General features: G+C 44.8%; 1 protein-coding gene across 1 annotated transcript in view; it reads left to right on the top strand.

Annotated features, from left to right (window-relative positions):
* Positions 1-20,667, top strand: part of LOC133619667 (leucine-rich repeat transmembrane neuronal protein 4) — a 292,884-nt gene extending 272,217 nt beyond the window's left edge. The window contains exon 3 of the mRNA XM_061980859.2: positions 20,060-20,667. Coding sequence (XP_061836843.2) covers positions 20,060-20,365 — 306 coding nt within the window. The 3' untranslated portion in view covers positions 20,366-20,667. The remainder of the gene's footprint in view (positions 1-20,059) is intronic.
* Positions 20,668-21,939: the final 1,272 nt, after the last annotated feature.

Raw genomic sequence — 21,939 nt, 5'->3', positions numbered from 1 at the left:
CTGAGGGTTACTGGTTCAATCCCCACCTTCTACCATCCTAGTCACGTCCGTTGTGTCCTTGAGCAAAACACTTCACCCGTGCTCCTGATGGGCCTGGTTAGCGCCGTGCATGGCAGCTCCCGCCATCAGTGTGTGAATGTGTGTGTGAATGGGTGAATGTGGAAATACTGCCAAAGCGCTTTGAGTTCCTTAAAAAAGGTAGAAAAGCGCTATACAAGCACAACCCATTTACCATTATAAAGCGCTACTCAGCCGTCCATCACCCCAAAGGGGAATCAAGCAAGCTTCTCCATGAACCCAGAACCTCTTTTCCTCGTGGAAATGATTTTGTCAATTGAGTCAAGAGTCCAGCTAATCAATTCCATGTCAGATGTTTACATTTGAAGGACAATGGGATGGCACTTCAAGTTAAAATGTGAGTCAAGGCAGGTGGCCAAATACTTTTGGCAATATAGTGTAAATTACAGTGTTTTGTTTTTTTTGTAAGCCATCTTTTTTTTCCCTGTCCATCACCCCAAAGGGGAATCAAGCAAGCTTCTCCATGATGTGATCCATCTTGCGATTCAGTTCAGAACTCGCCCCAGCCCGGCCCAAACCTTCCATTGCGACGAACAGCCTTCGGGCTCCTTGAGTGGCTGTCATCAAGTTCATATGTGAGTCAAGGCAGGTGGCCAAATACTTTTGGTAATATAGTGTAAATTACAGTATTTTTTTTTTTTTGTAAGCCATCTTTTTTTCCCTGTCCATCACCCCAAAGGGGAATCAAGCAAGCTTCTCCATGATGTGATCCATCTTGCGATTCAGTTCAGAACTCGCCCCAGCCCGGCCCAAACCTTCCATTGCGACGAACAGCCTTCGGGCTCCTTGAGTGGCTGCCATCGTCTTACGAATTTGACGATACACCAGAGCAATGCCCAGCCCAATCAGCAGGTGCCTCGCGATCACGGTTCCAAATAGGTCTTCCACGTCCTCGATGGAAAGGACTGAGAGGCACATTATTATCCATTTATCCCAGGAATCTCTCACATACTATGCAGCAATGGTTCCATCAGGGCAGCCAGGCAACCCCAGAACCTCTTTTCCTCGTGGAAACGATTTTGTCAATTGAGTCAAGAGTCCAGCTAATCAATTCCATGTCTGATGTTTAGATTTGAAGGACAATGGGATGGCACTTCAAGTTCATATGTGAGTCAAGGCTGGTGGCCAAATACTTTTGGCAATATAGTGTAAATTACAGTGTTTTTTTTTTGTAAGCCATCTTTTTTTTCCCTGTGCTCCCAGAGAGGTGGTATAGCCACACAAATTCTGCAGGAGGGCAGATTAATGCCCCGGCTCTTTGATAGAATCCACCGAGACGCTTTGGAGTTAATATCAGTTAATTAATTCAATGCACTGGGCAGGGAGCCGTGAGTGGAGCTGAGGTGGGCCGCGGCGTGTGTGTGTGTGTGTGTGTGCGACAGCAGCTGAGGTGGTATGTGTGTGGTGGCCAAGGCCGGGTTGGTGAAGGGTTTAACTGAGAGGGAAATGATGGGAGTAATCCACTGAGTGCCTATAATGTAATGAGTCAGCCGCACTTAATGGAGACCATTTGAGAAAGAAGGTGGTTCGGTTCGGCGGAAAGCTGCTAGTTATGAAGGTGCCTGGTTCATAGCAAGGCTTGGTGGGAGGGTGGGTGGGGAGTGATAGGGGACGAGGTCTGCTATTCATCAGCTCACTAGACCAGACATGTAAACTCAGAGGCTGTTTTACAGGAATATATCACTGCAGCCTTGCACGACTCAACGTAATCGTGTTACTCCATAACTTTAGGCTGAAACAACCCAATTTTATCGAAAATACATTCTGAGGTTCAGTGTAATTACTTAAGTACCTTTTAGCAGAGACTGTTTTGTTGTCTTTAATCGGCACAGACAACTTCCGAGCCGAGATACGTTTGCATGTCGTTTGGATTGTTTGTATCCCTGTAATTTTATGTTATGTCAATGTGACAAATTGGGTTTTTTCACAGTTCCTCGAATGTTTTCATATCAGCTCTGTGTTAGACTTTTAGGTATGTTTTTTGGCATATATTTGTGGATGACAAAAATAATGTCCACAGATGTGCCCAATATGCACCCTTAGAGAATTCAATCTATACAGTTTATGGAACAGACGCCATCAAAGTTATGGTACAAAGCCCAAACCAGTGAAGTTGGCACGTTGTGTAATTAGTAGATAAAAACAGAATACTGTCATGTCTGTGTAATCATGTTTTGTTTTAGTCATGTCATGTTTTGTTTTGTTTAGTTATTGGACTCTTTAGTTTCTGGCTTTTCACTCCCTTGTCTTGTTTCCATAGTTACCCATTAGTTTCACCTGTTCCACGTTTGGACTCATTGTGCACTCTTGTTTGTCACCATAGCAACCCATTAGTTTTCACCTGCCCTCACGACTCACGCACCTGTCTTTAATCATGTCACTATTATTTAAGCTTCCAGTTGCCAGCCTGTCTGTCTGGCGACATCATACCCCTGACTCTCTGCTTCACACTTTGTTTACCTCTGCGCACTTCATGCCATGTCCAAGTAAGTTGTTTCTATTCATGCCACAGTTAGCGACTTTTTGTTCATGTCCTTAGTTTTTTTGCCCACGTGCAAGTATTGGTTTCATTTGTCAAGTTTGTACGTCCGCCTTGTGCGCACCTTTAGTTTGTTCTTTTTGTAGTTATAGTGTTTAAATAAATCATGTCTTCACCTTCACGCCATGTCTGGTCCAAATGTTCATTTGCACCACGGGAGAACAAACCACGCCATAGTCCAAGTCTTGACAAATACAATGATTTGCAAATAATTTTCAACTTATATTCAATTGAATAGACTGCAAAGACAAGATATTTAATGTTCGAACTTGCATATAATCATTAACTTAGAATTTAATGGCAGCAACACATTGCAAAAAAGTTAGCAGAGGGTCATTTTTACCACTGTGTTACATGGCCTTTCCTTTTAACAACACTCAGTAAACGTTTGGGAACCGAGGAGACCAATATTTTAAGCTTCTCAGGTGGAATTATTTCCCATTCTTGCTTGATATACAGCTTAAGTTGTTCAACAGTCCGGGGTGTTATGATCCGCTGCCCGGATCATATTTTCGTTTACGTTTTCAAGGTACTTGTGTTTTTTGTTAGTTTTGGACTCCCTGAGTGCCTGTTTTGTACACCTGAGTTTGTTGCCATGGCTGCTTATTATTTTCACCTGCCGCGTGTGTTCCCGACGCGCACCTGTTTGTCATCACTGACATTATTATTTAAGCCTGCCTTCCCTGTCATTCGTTCTTGCTTCCAAGTTTGCTTTTTGCAACAGTAGACAACTTTTGTTCTTGCTCTGTACCTACTAGCTCCCACGCTAGCTCTTTTAGTTTTTTGCCTTCCGTGCTATGAGCACGTTTTTGTTTGTTCCAGTATAATTTATTTATTAAATAAATCCTTTCTTACCTTCACGCTGTGTCCGAAGTCCGTTGCATCCTGGGAGGACGAAACCCCGCATCACCATGCGCCCCGGTCGTCACACGGGGTCTCCGTTGTCGTATTTTAGACTTCATATTGCGCCACACCTTTTCAATGGGAGACAGGTCTGGACTACAGGCAGGCCAGTCTAGTACCCGCACTCTTTTACTATGAAACCATGCTGTTGAAACACGTGGCTTGGCATTGTCTTGCTGAAATAAGCAGGGGCGTCCATGAAAAAGACGTTGCTTGGATGGCAACATATGTCTCTCCAAAACCTGTATGTACCGTTCAGCATTAATGGTGCCTTCACAGATGTGTAAGTTACCCATGACTCAGGCATTAATACACCTCCATACCATCACAGATGCTGGCTTTTGAAATTTGCGCCTAGAACAGTCCGGATGGTTATTTTCCTTTTTTGGTCCGGGGAACATGACGTCCACAGTTTCCAAAAACAATTTGAAATGTGGACTCGTCAGACCACAGAACACTTTTCCACTTTGCATCGGCATTTCTGGGTGCTGTTGATAAATGGCATTCGCTTTGCATAGTGGAGTTTTAACGTGCACTTACAGATGTAGTGACAAACTGTAGTTACTGACAGTGGTTTTCTGAAGTGTTCTTGAGCCCATGTGGTGATATCCTTTACACACTGATGTCGCTTTTTGATGCAGTACCGCCTGAGAAAGCGAAGGTCCGTAATATCATCGCTTACGTGCAGTGATTTCTCCAGATTCTCTGAATGTTTTGATGATACTACGCACCGTAGATGGTGAAATCCCTAAATTCCTTGCAATAGCTGGTTGAGAAATGTTGTTCTTAAACTGTTCGACACACTTTTGTTCACAAAGTGGCGACCCTCGCCCCATCCTTGTTTGTGAATGACTGAGCATTTCACGGAAGCCGCTTTTCTACCCAATCATGGCACCCACCTGTTCCCAATTAGCCTGTTCACCTGTGGGATGTTCCAAATAAGTGTTTGATGAGCATTCCTCAACTTTGCTACTTGTGCCAGCTTTTTTGAAACATGTTGCAGGCATCAAATTCCAAATGAGCTAAATTTGCAAAAAAATAACAAAGTTTACCAGTTTGAATGTTAAGTATCTTGTCTTTGCAGTCCATTCAATTGAATATAAGTTGAAAAGGATTTGCAAATCATTGTATTCTGTTTTTATTTACCATTTACACAACGTGCCAACTTCACTGGTTTTGGGTTTTGTAAATTAACTAACTTGATGACAAATCTGCAAACATACAAAGTTACACCTTCCAATCTTGCCTGAAATTTCTCCCTCCCAGAATTGACTCTGGTTTACTCCCACAGTACAATGCGAGTTCTGTTAATTGAGGTAACACTTGCATTTGGACAGCATCCATGTTACTGCATGTCACTGATATGTCAGCAAAATGTTCAAAAGAACAAAGACAAATTAATTGTTGCCTTGCCGAGGCGGAGTCTGACATTTAGTGTTGAAAAAAAATGTTTCTGACACATCTGTCGATCCTGCTGCTGTGTGCATACCCAAGGATTTGTAGCTCTGCCAGGCATTGCTGCGCGTTTAATTCGGGTCAACTGCCGCCTTTTGCCAATATTGTCACTTAATTATTTAAATGCCAACCTAAAAAAAAATTAATTACCCTGTATCGGATGGCTCGTGCACTGAAAAGTTAAGAGGAATGGCGCGTTACAAAAAACAAAGTCTCATGTGTTTGGCATGATGTGAAGTTTTGGGCAGAGATTGGTGTACACACTTACCACATGGCCAGATGTGACATGTGCTCCTGGCTGCAACACAAGTGGCATGACACACAGAGTTGATTTGCTCCAGCACCTGGATTAAAGGTTGAACACTAAAGTCAGAAAAATTGTATGTAAATTACAGTGATGTGCGGTGAGGTTGATGGCTGGTGAGGCACTGACTTCATCACAGTCAGATTTACAAACATATGAACCCTAAAGAGTATCTTATTCACCATTTGATTGGCAGCAGTTAACGGGTTATGTTTAAAAGCTCATACCAGCATTCTTCCCTGCTTGGCACTCAGCATCAAGGGTTGGAATTGGGGGTTAAATCACCAAAAATGATTCCCGGGCGTGGCGCCGCTGCTGCCCACTGCTCCCCTCACCTCCCAGGGGGTGATCAAGGGGATGGGTCAAATGCAGAGGACAACTTTCATTACATCTAGTGTGTGTGTGACAATCATTGGTACTTTAACTTAACTTTAACTTTACACATACAAACTGTAGCACACAAAAAAGCACATTTAATAAAAAAAACGTTATTATGGTCTTACCTTTACTTATAAATGAAGTCCATGCGCCGCTGTTGTGCTGGATTATTGCACCCCCGCCGTAGAATGCACCCCTTGACGGGAGTGTTATATCAACTAAAGCCCTCACTTAAACTTTCCACGTGCAAGATTGAATCTATTTAAAAAAGTGTAACCGAGGGTTTATAAATGTCGCCGATACTGTATGAAACTACAAAGTAACAAACACGGAGGCTCCAGTTTACACGAGGACCACTTTATTTACCTTCTTTCAAAAACCTCCGCTCCACTCCAACGTGTCATCACTTCCGCTCTTAGCGCCTTCAAAATAAGAGCTCAAGGCATATACTGTATAACAGCGCATAACAGGAACTTAACATCACAAAGAGGAAAGCCCATGAAAATAGGTTACAAAAGTTATTTAATAAGAAGCCAAAAAGTGCAAAAACAATAATGTTCGTGTTGGAGGAGTTGTGAATTAGGTACACCTGCAGTCTGCAGGTGTACCTAATGTTGTGGCCCTGCAGTTATTCACAACTCCTCCAACACGAACATTATTGTTTTTGCACTTTTTGGCTTCTTATGAAATAACTTTTTTAAATAGATTCAATCTTGCACGTGAACATTTTAAGTGTGGTCTTTAGTTGATATAACACTCCCGTCAAGGGGTGCATTCTATGGCGGGGGTGCAGGAGGCGGGATTACTGCTAGCCTCAGCCAGTGCGTCTTTTGCAGCCGTTTTATGATCGCTCAGCACAAGAAATACTTTACACACATACAGTTGTTGACAAAATACACTGTACATTATATACCTCAGCTAACAAAACTATGGAAATGTATAATATAGTTCATATAGCAATAAGGTGTCACTGCACAGCAGGCCAGCAGTTAGCCGAGTCCACAATCCATGGTGAGGCACAACGCAGTGACGTGCCTCAACTGGCTGCTGTTCACCTCACCGTCTCTTCTCAGTATTTGAACGGCAAATGTGAAAATTCAGCGATTTTAAATAAAACTAATCTAAAACTGGTGAGGTTAAATGGAAAATAACTTTATAGTATAATCACTGGATACATATAACAATTTAATAAAAAAAAAATAGTTTTAAATTTTTTTTCTTGATGGCAGGTGAGGCCCTGCCTCTAGTGACTGCACGTCACTGGTAAATTATCAAAAAACTTTCCGTTCCCTAAGTTCCCAGTGAACAGACAAGAGGCTGTCTTTGTTGCACCAAGCCAAAGGCTTGGAAAATTCCACGGTGTACGATGGGAAGAGACGTGAGGGGTTATCTATTGTGATCCGAGACTTGCCCAAGCTCGATCTAGGACCAGTCCAAGCCCGAGGCATCTTTTTCTTTTGTGTTAATGTGACCAAAAACAATGACTGTTTACATACCCCCTTATTCCTTTATTTATTTATTTATTTATTAATTTTTTTTTATTTTTTTTTATATATGTCCTGTCCAGCTTCTCAGGCAAATCATATAGTTGATGTAGATGCCCATATCGGCTGTTCAGATTTACTTTACAAAAGAGAAGTGTAGGAGACTTCACTTGTTGCCTTATTTGTATTTGACTTTATTAAATGTATTTATATTATTCCTTTAGAAACAGCTGTTGTTATGTAAACAGGGAAAGTCCAAATAAAAAGAGGTGGCGTACAATCTTTCGCCAGAGCGTGGGTGACACTGTAAGAGGTTACAGGTCGACACGTTTCTCTTCACACTGCAAAAAGTCAGTGTTCAAGAACAAGAAAAAAAATAAAAAAATTAGGGGTATTTTATTTGAACTAAGCAAAATTATCTGCCAATAGAACAAGAAAATTTGGCTTGTCAAGACTTTCCAAAACAAGTCAAATTAAAGCTGCAAGCAGCGATGAACGGGACCGATTTTGACGGCACATACAATCCAAACTGGAGCAGTAATTAAAACTCTTTCTTTAACTTTTAATCAGAAGGGTTCAATCTCTCTCCTGTGCTACTTTGAAGCCGACACGACAAACGCGCTCAGAGGAGATAATGTTTGAAAAAAGGTGACCGTTTTTTACAAAACTTTTGTTTTGAAGGGGGAATTGCAAACTTTCTGTTGATTTTTTGCTGGGGGTTGTAAACTTCTCCTCTCTGAGCTGCCACCTTAACGTGGTAGAGGAGTTTGCGTGTCCCAATGATCCTAGGAGCTATGTTGTCCGGGGGCTTCTATGCCCCCTGGTAGGGTCTCCCAAGGCAAACTGGTCCTAGGTGAGGGATCAGACAAAGAGCAGCTCGAAGACCTCTATGAAGAACACGAACAAGGAACCCAGATTTCCCTCGCCCGGACGCGGGTCACCGGGGCCCTCCTCTGGAGCCAGGCCCGGAGGTGTGGCACGATGGCGAGCGCCTGGTGGCCGGGCCTGTCCCCATGGGGCCCGGCCGGGCACAGCCCGAAGAGGCAACGTGGGTCCCCCCTCCAATGGGCTCACCACCCATAGCAGGGGTCATAGAGGTCGGGTGCGATGTGAGCTGGGCGGAAGCCGAAGGCAGGGCACTTGGCGGTCCGATCCTCGGCTACAGAAGCTAGCTCTTGGGACGTGGAACGTCACCTCGCTGGGGGGGAAGGAGCCTGAGCTAGTGCGTGAGGTGGAGAAGTTCCGGCTAGATATAGTCGGACTCACTTCGACGCACAGCAAGGGCTCTGGAACCAGTTCTCTTGACAGGGGCTGGACTCTCTTCCACTCTGGCGTTGCCAGCAATGAGAGGCGACGGGCTGGGGTGGCAATTCTTGTTTCCCCTCGGCTCAAAGCCTGCACGTTGGAGTTCAACCCGGTGGACGAGAGGGTAGCCTCCCTCCGCCTTCGGGTGGGGGGACGGGTCCTGACTGTTGTTTGCGCTTACGCGCCCAACGGCAGTTCAGATTACCCACCCTTTTTGGATTCACTCGAGGGAGTACTGGAGAGTGCTCCCCCGGGTGATTCCCTCGTTCTACTGGGGGACTTCAACGCTCATGTTGGCAACGACAGTGAAACCTGGAGAGGCGTGATTGGGAAGAATGGCCGCCCGGATCTGAACCCGAGTGGTGTTTTGTTATTGGACTTTTGTGCTCGTCACGGATTGTCAATAACAAACACCATGTTCAAACATAAGGGTGTCCATATGTGCACTTGGCACCAGGACACCCTAGGCCGCAGTTCCATGATCGACTTTGTAGTTGTGTCATCGGATTTGCGGCCTCATGTTTTGGACACTCGGGTGAAGAGAGGGGCGGAGCTTTCTACCGATCACCACCTGGTGGTGAGTTGGCTGCGATGGTGGGGGAGGATGCCGGACAGACCTGGCAGGCCCAAACGCATTGTGAGGGTTTGCTGGGAACGTCTAGCAGAGTCTCCTGTCAGAGAGAGTTTCAATTCCCACCTCCGGAAGAACTTTGAACATGTCACGAGGGAGGCGCTGGACATTGAGTCCGAGTGGACGATGTTCCGTACCTCTGTTGTCGGGGCGGCCGATTGGAGCTGTGGCCGCAGGGTAGTTGGTGCCTGTCGTGGCGGTAATCCTAGAACCCGTTGGTGGACACCGGCGGTGAGGGATGCCGTCAAGCTGAAGAAGGAGTCCTATCGGGTTCTTTTGGCTCATGGGACTCCTGACGCAGCAGACAGGTACCGACAGGCCAAGCGGTGTGCGGCTTCAGCGGTCGCGGAGGCAAAAACTCGGACATGGGAGGAGTTCGGTGAGGCCATGGAAAAAGACTTCCGGACGGCTTCGAAGCAATTCTGGACCACCATCCGCCGCCTCAGGAAGGGGAAGCAGTGCAGTGTCAACACCGTGTATGGTGGGGATGGTGCTCTGTTGACCTCGACTGCGGATGTTGTGGATCGGTGGAGAGAATACTTCGAAGACCTCCTCAATCCTACCAGCACGTCTTCCTATGAGGAAGCAGGGCCTGGGGAATCTGTGGTGGGCTCTCCTATTTCTGGGGCTGAGGTTGCCGAGGTAGTTAAAAAGCTCCTCGGTGGCAAGGCCCCGGGGGTGGATGAGATCCGCCCGTAGTTCCTTAAAGCTCTGGATGTTGTGGGGCTGTCTTGGTTGACAAGACTCTGCAACATCGCGTGGACATCGGGGGCGGTACCTCTGGATTGGCAGACCGGGGTGGTGGTTCCTCTCTTTAAGAAGGGGAACCGGAGGGTGTGTTCCAACTATCGTGGGATCACACTCCTCAGCCTTCCCGGTAAGGTCTATTCAGGTGTACTGGAGAGGAGGCTACGCCGGATAGTCGAACCTCGGATTCAGGAGGAACAGTGTGGTTTTCGTCCTGGTCGTGGAACTGTGGACCAGCTCTATACTCTCGGCAGGGTCCTTGAGGGTGCATGGGAGTTTGCCCAACCAGTCTACATGTGCTTTGTGGACTTGGAGAAGGCATTCGACCGTGTACCCCGGGAAGTCCTGTGGGGAGTGCTCAGAGAGTATGGGGTAACGGACTGTCTTATTGTGGCGGTTCGCTCCCTGTATAATCGGTGTCAGAGCTTGGTCCGCATTGCCGGCAGTAAGTCGGACACGTTTCCAGTGAGGGTTGGACTCCGCCAGGGCTGCCCTTTGTCACCGATTCTGTTCATAACCTTTATGGACAGAATTTCTAGGCGCAGTCAGGGCGTTGAGGGTATCTGGTTTGGTGGCTGCAGGATTAGGTCTCTGCTTTTTGCAGATGATGTGGTCCTGATGGCTTCATCTGGCCAAGATCTTCAGCTCTCACTGGATCGGTTCGCAGCCGAGTGTGAAGCGACTGGGATGAGAATCAGCACCTCCAAATCCGAGTCCATGGTTCTCGCCCGGAAAAGGGTGGAGTGCCATCTCCGGGTTGGGGAGGAGATCTTGCCCCAAGTGGAGGAGTTCAAGTACCTCGGAGTCTTGTTCACGAGTGAGGGAAGAGTGGATCGTGAGATCGACAGGCGGATCGGTGCGGCATCTTCAGTAATGCGGACGCTGTATCGATCCGTTGTGGTGAAGAAGGAGCTGAGCCAGAAGGCAAAGCTCTCGATTTACCGGTCGATCTACGTTCCCATCCTCACCTATGGTCATGAGCTTTGGGTCATGACCGAAAGGACAAGATCACGGGTACAAGCGGCCGAAATGAGTTTCCTCCGCCGGGTGGCGGGGCTCTCCCTTAGAGATAGGGTGAGAAGCTCTGCCATCCGGGGGGAGCTCAAAGTAAAGCCGCTGCTCCTCCATATCGAGAGGAGCCAGATGAGGTGGTTCGGGCATCTGGTCAGGATGCCACCCGAACGCCTCCCTCGGGAGGTGTTTCGGGCACGTCCGACCGGTAGGAGGCCACGGGGAAGACCCAGGACACGTTGGGAAGACTATGTCTCCCGGCTGGCCTGGGAACGCCTCGGGATCCACCGGGAGGAGCTGGACGAAGTGGCTGGGGAGAGGGAAGTCTGGGCTTCCCTGCTTAGGCTGCTGCCCCCGCGACCCGACCTCGGATAAGCGGAAGAAGATGGATGGATGGATGGATGGATGGATGGATGGTTGTAAACTTATGAAATGTAGGTTTAAGTGAGACCTACATAAAGGTTTTTGTTTCATGTCTCTACAACATTCCTACTGGAAGTTACAGGCATTTTTGTCTCTGTTTTCTTCTTAGGAGCAGTTGTGTCTGTGTTTTCTTCCTAGGGGGCGCTTGAGCGCAATTTTGAGTTTTGGGGTTTGGTTTTTTATCAGGTTGCAATTATTGTCAGGCCTGATGTGTGTGTCCAGTTTGGTGAGTTTTGAAGCATGTTAAGGGGGTCAAATTACAGGTCAAAGAGGCAGAAGTGACTGTTTTTACTAAAATGTTGTTTTGAAGGGGGAATTGCCAAGTTCTTGTTGATTTTTGCTGAAGGATGTTAGTCTATGAAATCTAGGTCTAAATGAGACCTACATAGAGGTTTTTGTTTCATGTCTCTACGACATTCCTACTGGAAGTTATAGGCAGTTTTGTCTGTGTTTTTTCCTAAGGGGCGCTAGAGCGCAATTATGAGTTTTGGGGTTTGGTTTTTTTATTAGATAGCAATTTTCGCCAGTCCTGATGTGTGTATCCAATTTGGTGAGTTTTAAAGCATGTTAAGGGGGTCAAATTACAGCTCGAAGAGGCAGCCGGTGTAATAATAATAAAACCTTACAATTACAATAGGGTCCTCTGTCCCAAAGGGACATTGCGGTCCCTAATTAGCTAACCTCAATGAACCCAAAAATAACTTAAAATAAATATATTCTCACTAATAACAAGTGCACTTTTCTTGGTAGAAAAAAAGGCACCTTTTTGATCAATATGTTCAAAAATAGACCTTACCGGGAAGGCTGAGGAGTGTGATCCCACGATAGTTAGAACACACCCTCCGGTTCCCCTTCTTAAAGAGAGGAAAAACCACCCCGGTCTGCCAATCCAGTGGTACCGCCCCCGATGTCCACGCGATGCTGCAGAGTCTTGTCATTCAGGTGTACTGGAGAGGAGGCTACGCCGGATAGTCGAACCTCGGATTCAGGAGGAACAGTGTGGTTTTCGTCCTGGTCGTGGAACTGTGGACCAGCTCTATACTCTCGGCAGGGTCCTTGAGGGTGCATGGGTCTACATGTGTTTTGTGGACTCGGAGAAGGCATTCGACCGTGTCCCTCGGGAAGTCCTGTGGGGAGTGCTCAGAGAGTATGGGGTATCGGACTGTCTGATTGTGGCAGTCCGCTCCCTGTATGATCAGTGTCAGAGCTTGGTCCGCATTGCCGGTAGTAAGTCGGACACGTTTCCAGTGAGGGTTGGACTCCGCCAAGGCTGCCCTTTGTCACCGATTCTGTTCATAACTTTTATGGACAGAATTTCTAGGCGCAGTCAAGGCGTTGAGGGGATCTGCTTTGGTGGCTGCAGGATTAGGTCTCTGCTTTTTGCAGATGATGTGGTCCTGATGGCTTCATCTGGCCAGGATCTTCAGCTCTCACCGGATCGGTTCGCAGCTGAGTGTGAAGCGACTGGGATGAGATTCAGCACCTCCAAGTCCGAGTCCATGGTTCTCGTCCGGAAAAGGGTGGAGTGCCATCTCTGGGTTGGGGAGGAGATCTTGCCGCAAGTGGAGGAGTTCAAGTACCTCGGAGTCTTGTTCACGAGTGAGGGAAGAGTGGATCGTGAGATCGACAGGCGGATCGGTGCGGCGTCTTCTGTAATGCGGACGCTGTATCGATCCGTTGTGGTGAAGAAGGAGCTGAGCCGGAAGGCAAAGCTCTCAATTTACCGGTCGATCTACGTTCCCATCCTCACCTATGGTCATGAGCTTTGGGTTATGACCGAAAGGACAAGATCACGGGTACAAGCGGCCGAAATGAGTTTCCTCCGCCGGGTGGCGGGGCTCTCCCTTAGATATAGGGTGAGAAGCTCTGCGATCCGGGAGGAGCTCAAAGTAAAGCCGCTGCTCCTCCACATCGAGAGGAGCCAGATGAGGTGGTTCGGGCATCTGGTCAGGATGCCACCCGAACGCCTCCCTAGGGAGGTGTTTAGGGCACGTCCGACCGGTAGGAGGCCGCGGGGAAGACCCAGGACACGTTGGGAAGACTATGTCTCCCGGCTGGCCTGGGAACGCCTCGGGATCCCCCGGGAGGAGCTGGACGAAGTGGCTGGGGAGAGGGAAGTCTGGGCTTCCCTGCTTAGGCTGATGCCCCCGCGACCTGACCTCGGATAAGCGGAAGAAGATGGATGGATGGATGGATGGATGTTCAAAAATATTCTTAAATTAAGTAAATGCTAGTGACATTATCTTGACATAATGAATATGCGCTCGGCATCATTATTTTTTTTTTTTCATGCTTGAAATAAGAAATGATTACTTTGAAAAAGCAGTTTTATACTTGTGAGTGTTGATGACACAGCTTTGCAACAGTTGATATTCTAGTTTCAAGCATGTTTTACTCAATATAGGTCATCAAATCTCAGCAACAAGCTGTAATATCTTACTGAGATAATTTAGGACCAAAACACTTCAAACAAGTAAAACACTCTAACATAAAATCTGCTTAGTGAGAAGAATTATCTTATCAGACACAAAATAAGCAAATATCACCCTTATTTGAGATATTTAATCTTACTTAGATTTCAGTTTTTGCAGTGCAATTGAGCAAATGTATTTCTGTCTCTGTTTAATTCCTTGCTTCTTGTCTTGTTTAATAAATGTCATCAGTGTTTGAACCTGACAACTAATGTGTCAGCGGTTTTGTCGTCTGCGCATTGATTTGTGGTGAAAACCCATTCCCACGTGCGTATCTACGTTTCTTCCATTCCGAAACCCTACAAAGGGACGGCGGCTTGATTTTTAAACATAAAACAAGTCACATTTGAGGAAGGGAAAAAGCAGTTGCGGCAGATGCTTCCAGGCACGTATTTTGGATGGTTTTGGGTCACCGAAAGGCGCAGGTGGTCACCATGTGAGGATGATAATGGAGGGCCAGGAATGAGCTTGCCAATTGAGCTGAAGAATGGAGGCACACATGCATATTAAAATATTCTGCAGAATGTTGTCAACATTGGGTGGAAATGGGCAAAATGATAGTCGGCAATTTGGATCTTTGATGACTTTCCGCTTGTTGGTTTCCCGGCGTACACCTGGAGCCATTGTGTCGACGTTGACCTGAGTCCACCTTGATCAAAGCCAACTGATCAGAGAGAAGCCGGTCCAAAATATTAAGATCTTACCACAATGCTCCTGATCCGCATCCAAAGAACAACAATTGGTATTGAGGACAAGTCTCGTCTCATCAAAACATTGGCTCGATGATCATGACTGTTAGAATAATTGTTTCTAAGTTATCACAAAAAACTTTGTGTTACATTGAGTGCCCGGTAAGAAGACAAAAGCTGTCTTTGGACCTACTAAGACAGGGGTCGGCAACCCGCGGCTCTGGAGCCGCATGCGGCTCTTTGATCACTCTGATGAGTCGGTTGAGGTGGGCGGGGTTTGGTAGCGGGGGTGTATAATGTAGCCCGGAAGAGTTAGGGCTGCATGGGATTCTGGGTATTTGTCCTGTTGTGTTTATGTTGTGTTACGGTGCAGATGTTCTCCCGAAATGTGTTTGTCATTCTTGTTTGGTGTGGGTTCACAGTGTGGCGCATTATTAGTAAGAGTGTTAAAGTTTTTTTTTAATACCGCGACCGTCAGTGTAACCTGTGTGGTTGTTGAGCAAGTATGCCTTGCTGTCACCTACGTGAGCAAGCGCAAGCCCCATTCAACATGTGGCTGATCAGTCATGCTAATGGTAGTGGGCGCTATATGCTGCACCATCACGACACGCATGACGAAGGTGTGGGCATCGCGTCTGAGACCCCTGGTTTATACATAGCACAAAGCAAAAAAAAACAACTTTGTATGCAGTGTTATTTCATTTAAAATTTCAAAAATTTTTGCGACTCCCATTGATTTCTATAATTTGTGAAACTGGTCAAAATGGTTCTTTGACTGGTAAAGGTTGCCGACCCCTGTACTAAGAGTAAGGCTCGTAAAACTCCACTGTGTAGGGGGGAAGCAAGATGAGTCATGTATTATAATCAAACAGAACGATATTGTCTGACCCAAGGACTATAAAAGCGAAGAGGAAGCAGGACCAGAATCAACTTTTTTACGAACGTCTTTTTGAACTGTTTTACGAACCTCTTTTTGAACCCGTTTACGACCTTTTCTGTGAAGTGTTTACAACTTTTTCTTTTGAACTGTTCTGTAACCAAAGGCAACGCTGTTTACGACCCACTTCCCTCTGAAAGCAGCTGTGGTCATGTGGTTGGGAAAGGCAAATAGAGGAGTTGTACAATCTTTCGCCAGAGCGTGCTGGAGATTGTACAAGACTACAAATTGTACAAATTGAATTATGTCTCTGTTTGATTCTTTGCTTCTTGTCTTGTTTAATAGATGTCATCAGTGTTTGAACCTGACAATGCCTATTAAAAAAAAAAATGTTTTTAACCAAATTGTATGTGAATCTAACAAAAAAGTATCACTTTCAATGTTTCCCATATATTCATTTACTCTGAATAGGCCTCAATCAGGCGTGGGCGATAATGATTTAATCGATAAATTCAACTTTTTTGTTGTGTATGATTTAAAAAATGTAAAATCTATGTTTCGCACCCCATATTTTATTCAAGCAGAAGTATTGCCTCCCAAAGGAAACTCTTAATATAGTAATGATTGCATAAAAAAGTAAAATGTATGTCTGGTCAAAAAATAACATGATACAAATTAGAATTTTGCTAAGAGTAGCATGCTGTGTCATTTTAAACGACTTGTTTTTGATCAAATAAAAGCAGAACTTAAGGATCTGTCATTTGTATTCATTGGTTTCTTTAAAAAGTAGGGAAAAAAATTGTTTTCAACTTACAGTATATTCGAATATATACACTGCAAAGAGAATATATTTAATGTTCGAACTGAGAAACTTATTTTTTTTGCAAATAATCATTAACTTAGAGTTTAATGGCAGCAACACATTGCAAAAAAGTTGGCAAAGGGGCATTTTTATCACTGTGTTACATGGCCTTTCCTTTTAACAACACTCAGTAAACGTTAGGGAACTGAGGAGACACATTTTTGAAGCTTTTCAGGTGGAATTATTTCCTATTCTTGCTTGATGTACAGCTTAAGTTGTTCAACAGTCTGGGTGTCTCCGTTGTGGTATTTTAGGATTCATATTGCGCCACACATTTTGAATGGGAGACCGGTCTGGACTACAGGCAGGCCAGTCTAGTACCCGCACTCTTTTACTATGAAGCCACGCTGTTGTAACACTAGTGTGCCGTGAGATATAGTCTGGTGTGCCTTGGGAGATTACCGTATTTTTCGGAGTATAAGTCGCACCTACCGAAAATGCATAATAAAGAAGGATAAAAAACATATATAAATCGGCCAAACTATGAAAAAAACTGCGACTTATAGTCCGAAAAATACGGTATGTAATTTCACCTATTTGGGTTAAAAATATTTTTTTAAACCAGTAATTATAGTCTGCAAATGATGTGTTGTTGTATTGTTGAGTGTCGGTGCTGTCTTGAGCACGGCAGAGTGACCGTGTAATACTCTTCCATATCAGTAGGTGGCAGCCGGTAGCTAATTGCTTTGTAGATGTCGGAAACAGCGGTAGGCAGCATGCAGGTAAAAAGGTATCTAAAGCTTAAACCAAAAATAAACAAAAGGTGAGTGCCCCTAAGAAAAGGCATTGAAGCTTAGGGAAGGCTATGCAGAACGAAAATAAAACTGAACTGGCTACAAAGTAAACAAAAACAGAATGCTGGACGACAGCAAAGACTTACTGTGGAGCAAAGACGGCGTCCACAATGTACATCCGAACATGACATGACAATCAACAATGTCCCCACAAAGAAGGATAAACACATTGCTTAAAACAAAGTAGATGCGGGAAATAAATATCGCTCAGAGGAAGACTTGAAACTGCTTCAGGAAAATACCAAAAAAAGAGAAAAAGCCACGAAAATATTAGCGCAAGACAAGAACTAAAACACTACACACAGGAAAACAGCAAAAAACTCTTAATAAGTCAGGGCGTGATGTGACAGGTCGTGACAGTACACCTACTTTGAGACAAGAGCTATATTGATGCATGCTTGGTTATGGTTTTAAAGTCATATCCAACAATTGCGGCAACAACTTTTTACTGTCATCTGAGTTTCATTTTTTAATGATTTCTGCTGGTGGTGTGCCTCCGGATTTTTTCAACGCAAAAAATGTGCCTTGGCTCAAAAAAGGTTGAAAAACACTGATCTATTCAACAGAATATAAGTTGAAAAGGATTTGCAAATCTTTATATTATGTTTTTATTTACGGTTTACACAACGTGCCTGTCAGGTTCAAACAATGATGACATCCATTAAACAAGACAAGAGGCAAATAATTAAACAGAGACAGAATTCAAACTGGACTCAATATTGAGGAGAGTCGTCTGCACACTGTACCCCTGTACAGTATCTCAGCACGCTCTGCCAAAAGATTGCACACCTCCTTCTTTTATTTTGGACCCTCCCCGACCACATTTTCGTGTCTTTGAAGCATGTGGTTATATGACAGTTTCCCATTTCTTTACACAGTCTTTTGCATTGTCGTTGAACTCTGCGAGATCTTTTAAGCTGCACTGGTTGGGTACCAGAGGACAGACAAGGCAGTGCTGCATCGTGTGGTCCTCTTCTCTGCATTCGCAGGTGGTTGGGCCGGTTTTGTAGCATCATCTGGCCATAGCAGCTTTTGATTGCCCTGTTCCTGTTCTCAGGCGATTTAGTGTCTTCCACTGGACCCATGGTGTTTCTGACCCGGGGGGCAGGTCTTCAGAAGGGGGGATTCCCATGTCAAAAAGAGGGGGTCTTTCTCTAGTCTTTGTGTCCAGAGTTGGAGTCTGGTTTCTTCCCGAGATGTTGTTAGTGACTGGACATTGCTGAGGAAGCTTCTCCTTGACTTCAGATGCCACCGCTGTTTCAAAAGGACAAAGGTCGCAAAAAGTTCACAGGAAAGGTCGTAAACAATTCACAGAAAAGGTCAGTTCATAAAGAGTTCGTAAAATAGTTCCAAAAGAGGTCCATAAAACAGTTCAAAAAGACGTTCGTAAACCAGTTCAAAAAGGAGGTTCAAAAAGAAGTCGTCTGGAAATTGGGCAGATCTTGTCTTCTCTCCGCTTTGAAGTCCTTGGGATAGAACAAAATCTTTCTGTTGATTACCATACATGAAAGAACACAGGAACGCCTTCATCTTGCTCTCCCCCCCTACACAGTGGAATTTTACGAGCCTTACTCTTGGTAGGTTTCAAAGACAGCTTTTGTCTTCTCACCAGACCCTCAATGTACCACAAAGTTTTTGTGATCATCCATCCATCCATTTTCTTCCGCTTATCCGAGGTCGGGTCGCGGGGGCAGCAGCCTAAGCAGGGAAGCCCAGACTTCCCTCTCCCCAGCCACTTCGTCCAGCTCCTCCCGGGGGATCCCGAGGCGTTCCCAGGCCAGCCGGGAGACATAGTCTTCCCAACGTGTCCTGGGTCTTCCCCGTGGCCTCCTACCGGTCGGACGTGCCCTAAACACCTCCCGAGGGAGGCGATAGGGTGGCATCCTGACCAGATGCCCGAACCACCTCATCTGGCTCCTCTCGATGTGGAGGAGCAGCGGCTTTACTTTGAGCTCCCCCCGGATGACAGAGCTTCTCACCCTATCTCTAAGGGAGAGCCCTGCCACCCGGCGGAGGAAACTCATTTCGGCCGCTTGTACCCGTGATCTTGTCCTTTCGGTCATAACCCAAAGCTCATGACCATAGGTGAGGATGGGAACGTAGATCGACCGGTAAATTGAGAGCTTTGCCTTTCGTTCTTCACCACAACGGATCGATACAGCGTCCGCATTACTGAAGATGCCGCACCGATCCGCCTGTCGATCTCACGATCCACTCTTCCCTCGCTCGTGAACAAGACTCCGAGGTACTTGAACTCCTCCACTTGGGGCAGGGTCTCTTCCCCAACCCGAAGATGGCATTCCACCCTTTTCCGGGCGAGAACCATGGACTCGGACTTGGAGGTGCTGATTTTCATCCCAGTCGCTTCACACTCGGCTGCGAACCGATCCAGCGAGAGCTGAAGATCCTGGCCAGATGAAGCCATCAGGACCACATCATCTGCAAAAAGCAGAGACCTAATCCTGCAGCCACCAAACCAGATCCCCTCAACGCCTTGACTGCGCCTAGAAATTCTGTCCATAAAAGTTATGAACAGAATCGGTGACAAAGGGCAGCCTTGGCGGAGTCCAACCCTCACTGGAAACGTGTCCGACTTACTGCCGGCAATGCGGACCAAGCTCTGACACTGATCATACAGGGAGCGGACCGCCAAAATCAGACTTGATTTGTGATCATTTACAAACAATTATTCTAACAGTGCCAACTTCACTGGTTTCGGGGGTTTGCATTTTCAATTCTATCTGCTTGACCGGAGACTATGAGACTGATTAGATTCCATACAGTCAGTGGAATTTCACAAAAAAAAACAGGACAAAGCACAACAACACAAAAGTGGGTAATAATTCAATCTCGAAACCGGTGCATTAACCGTATTGTCCCGAAGGCAACCTTTTGGAACTTGAAACATTTTCACAGCTCAATAAGCTCGTGGGAGAAGTTAAGTTTGTATTGCAAACTCACAGAAGCGGCAAATGTCAACTTTTAAGTCGCCTCGAAGCATGAATAATTCAAACGTGTTTTGTTTCGTCTCCTGGTATATAAATGTGTTTTATTGTTTGACTAATTGTATTTTTTGTATTTTTTTTGTCTCCACCTTTATGAAAACAGGTTCCCCATCAGATGGGCGCACTGACCTTCTACCGATACGAGCAGCCAATCGTGGACTACTGCCAAGCCCACCAACCCCTGCGGTTAAACATGGGCTATGAAGGACCCCCTCAAGGCCTGGAGGATCTAGGGCCGTGTGAGAGGGGGACTATACAGACAGTGGCACTGCCGGCCGTGCCCACCGCGACCACCCTCGGACCCTCAGTGCCAGGGCCTCGCTCCCCCCCGGCCCTCAGACCACCGACCGAAGCTCCGAGTGGAACGCTTCCCACCGAGCGCACCGGCACGCTAAAATTTGGACGCTAGCGAGCCTTCGAGGGATCATGACTTGAAAAGGATGGGGCAGCTGAGCCGGATATTCGTCGGGCCTTACGTTCTAAGGGAGCATGAACTGGAGATCCAAATTTAGAAAGTTAATGTCAGGATTTATTTCGCTCGTTATTATCGCCGATCATTCGGTGGATTATGGTGAATTTTTGCGACGACTTTATGAAAGTGCACTTGCTCTCGCTGATCAGTGCCATGTCTTTTCACAAATACGTATATTTCATGAAGAAGAAAACAATTCTAATCACTAAGCTCATCTTTGTTTTATTTGACTTTTTTTTTTTTTAAACGTGTAGTCATTACTTTATTGTACATATCAAGCCAAAGAGTTTATTTTTTTTCTTTTTCATGTACCGTATCTTTCGTATTATGAGTCACAGTTTTTTTTCATAGTTTGGCCGACTTATACTCTGGAGCGACTTATGTGTGTAATTATTAACACGTTACCGTAAAATATCAAATAATATTATTTAGCTCATTCACGTACACTGCAAAAAGTCAGTGTTCAAAAACAAGAAAAAAAATTAAAAAATTAGGGGTATTTTGTTTGATTTAAGCAAAATTATCTGCAAATAGAACAAGAAAATTTGGCTTCTCAAGACTTTCCAAAACAAGAAAAATTAGCTAACCTCAATGAAAAATACCTTAAGATAAGTATATTCTCACTAATAACATGTGCACTACTATATGAGTACGTATTTTCTATTGTTTCATTGAAAATAAAACAGCAAAGTCCATTTGGCTGTCATCTGTTTTAATATGAGACACGATTGTGTAAAAGTATGATTTTTTTTTTTTATGCTTGAAATAAGAAATTATTACTTTAAAAAAAGTAGTTTTATACTTGTGAGTGTTGATGACACAGCTTTGCAACAGTTGATATTCTAGTTTCAAGCATGTTTTAGTCAATATAGGTAGAAATCTCAGTAACAAGCTGTAATATCTTACTGAGATCATTTAGGACCAAAACCCTTAAAACAAGTAAAACACTCTAACATACAATCTGCTTAGTTAGAAGAATTATCTTAATCAGACAGAAAATAAGCAAATATCACCCTTATTTGAGATATTTAATCTTACTTAGATTTCAGTTTTTGCAGTGTACTACTTCCGTACATATGAAAATGTATCATTTTTCACAATTTTATTTTATTTTTATTTATTTTTATTTATTTTTATTTATTTTTATTTATTTTTATTTATTTTTATTTTTTTGTCCTGTCCAGCTTTTCAGGCAACTCATATAGTTGATGTAGATGCCCATATTGGCTGTTCAGATCTACTTTACAAAAGAGATAATTTCAACATTGGCGGTAACTTATAAAAACTGAGAAGAGCTGAACAAAAACGGCACCGATTTGTTTGGTAAACGTATAGCATGTTCTATATTTTATAGTTATTTGAGTGACTCTTACCATAATATGTTACGTTAACATACCAGGCAAGTTATTTATGCGTCATATAACGTACACTTATTCAGCCTGTTGTTCACTATTCTTTATTTATTTTAAATTGCCTTTCAAATGTCTATTCTCGGTGTTGGATTTTATCAA

Source organism: Nerophis lumbriciformis, linkage group LG20, assembly GCF_033978685.3.
Source record: "Nerophis lumbriciformis linkage group LG20, RoL_Nlum_v2.1, whole genome shotgun sequence".
Lineage (NCBI taxonomy): Eukaryota > Metazoa > Chordata > Actinopteri > Syngnathiformes > Syngnathidae > Nerophis > Nerophis lumbriciformis.
Note: the sequence above shows the minus strand (reverse complement) of the source record. Positions and strands in the feature narration are given on the sequence as shown.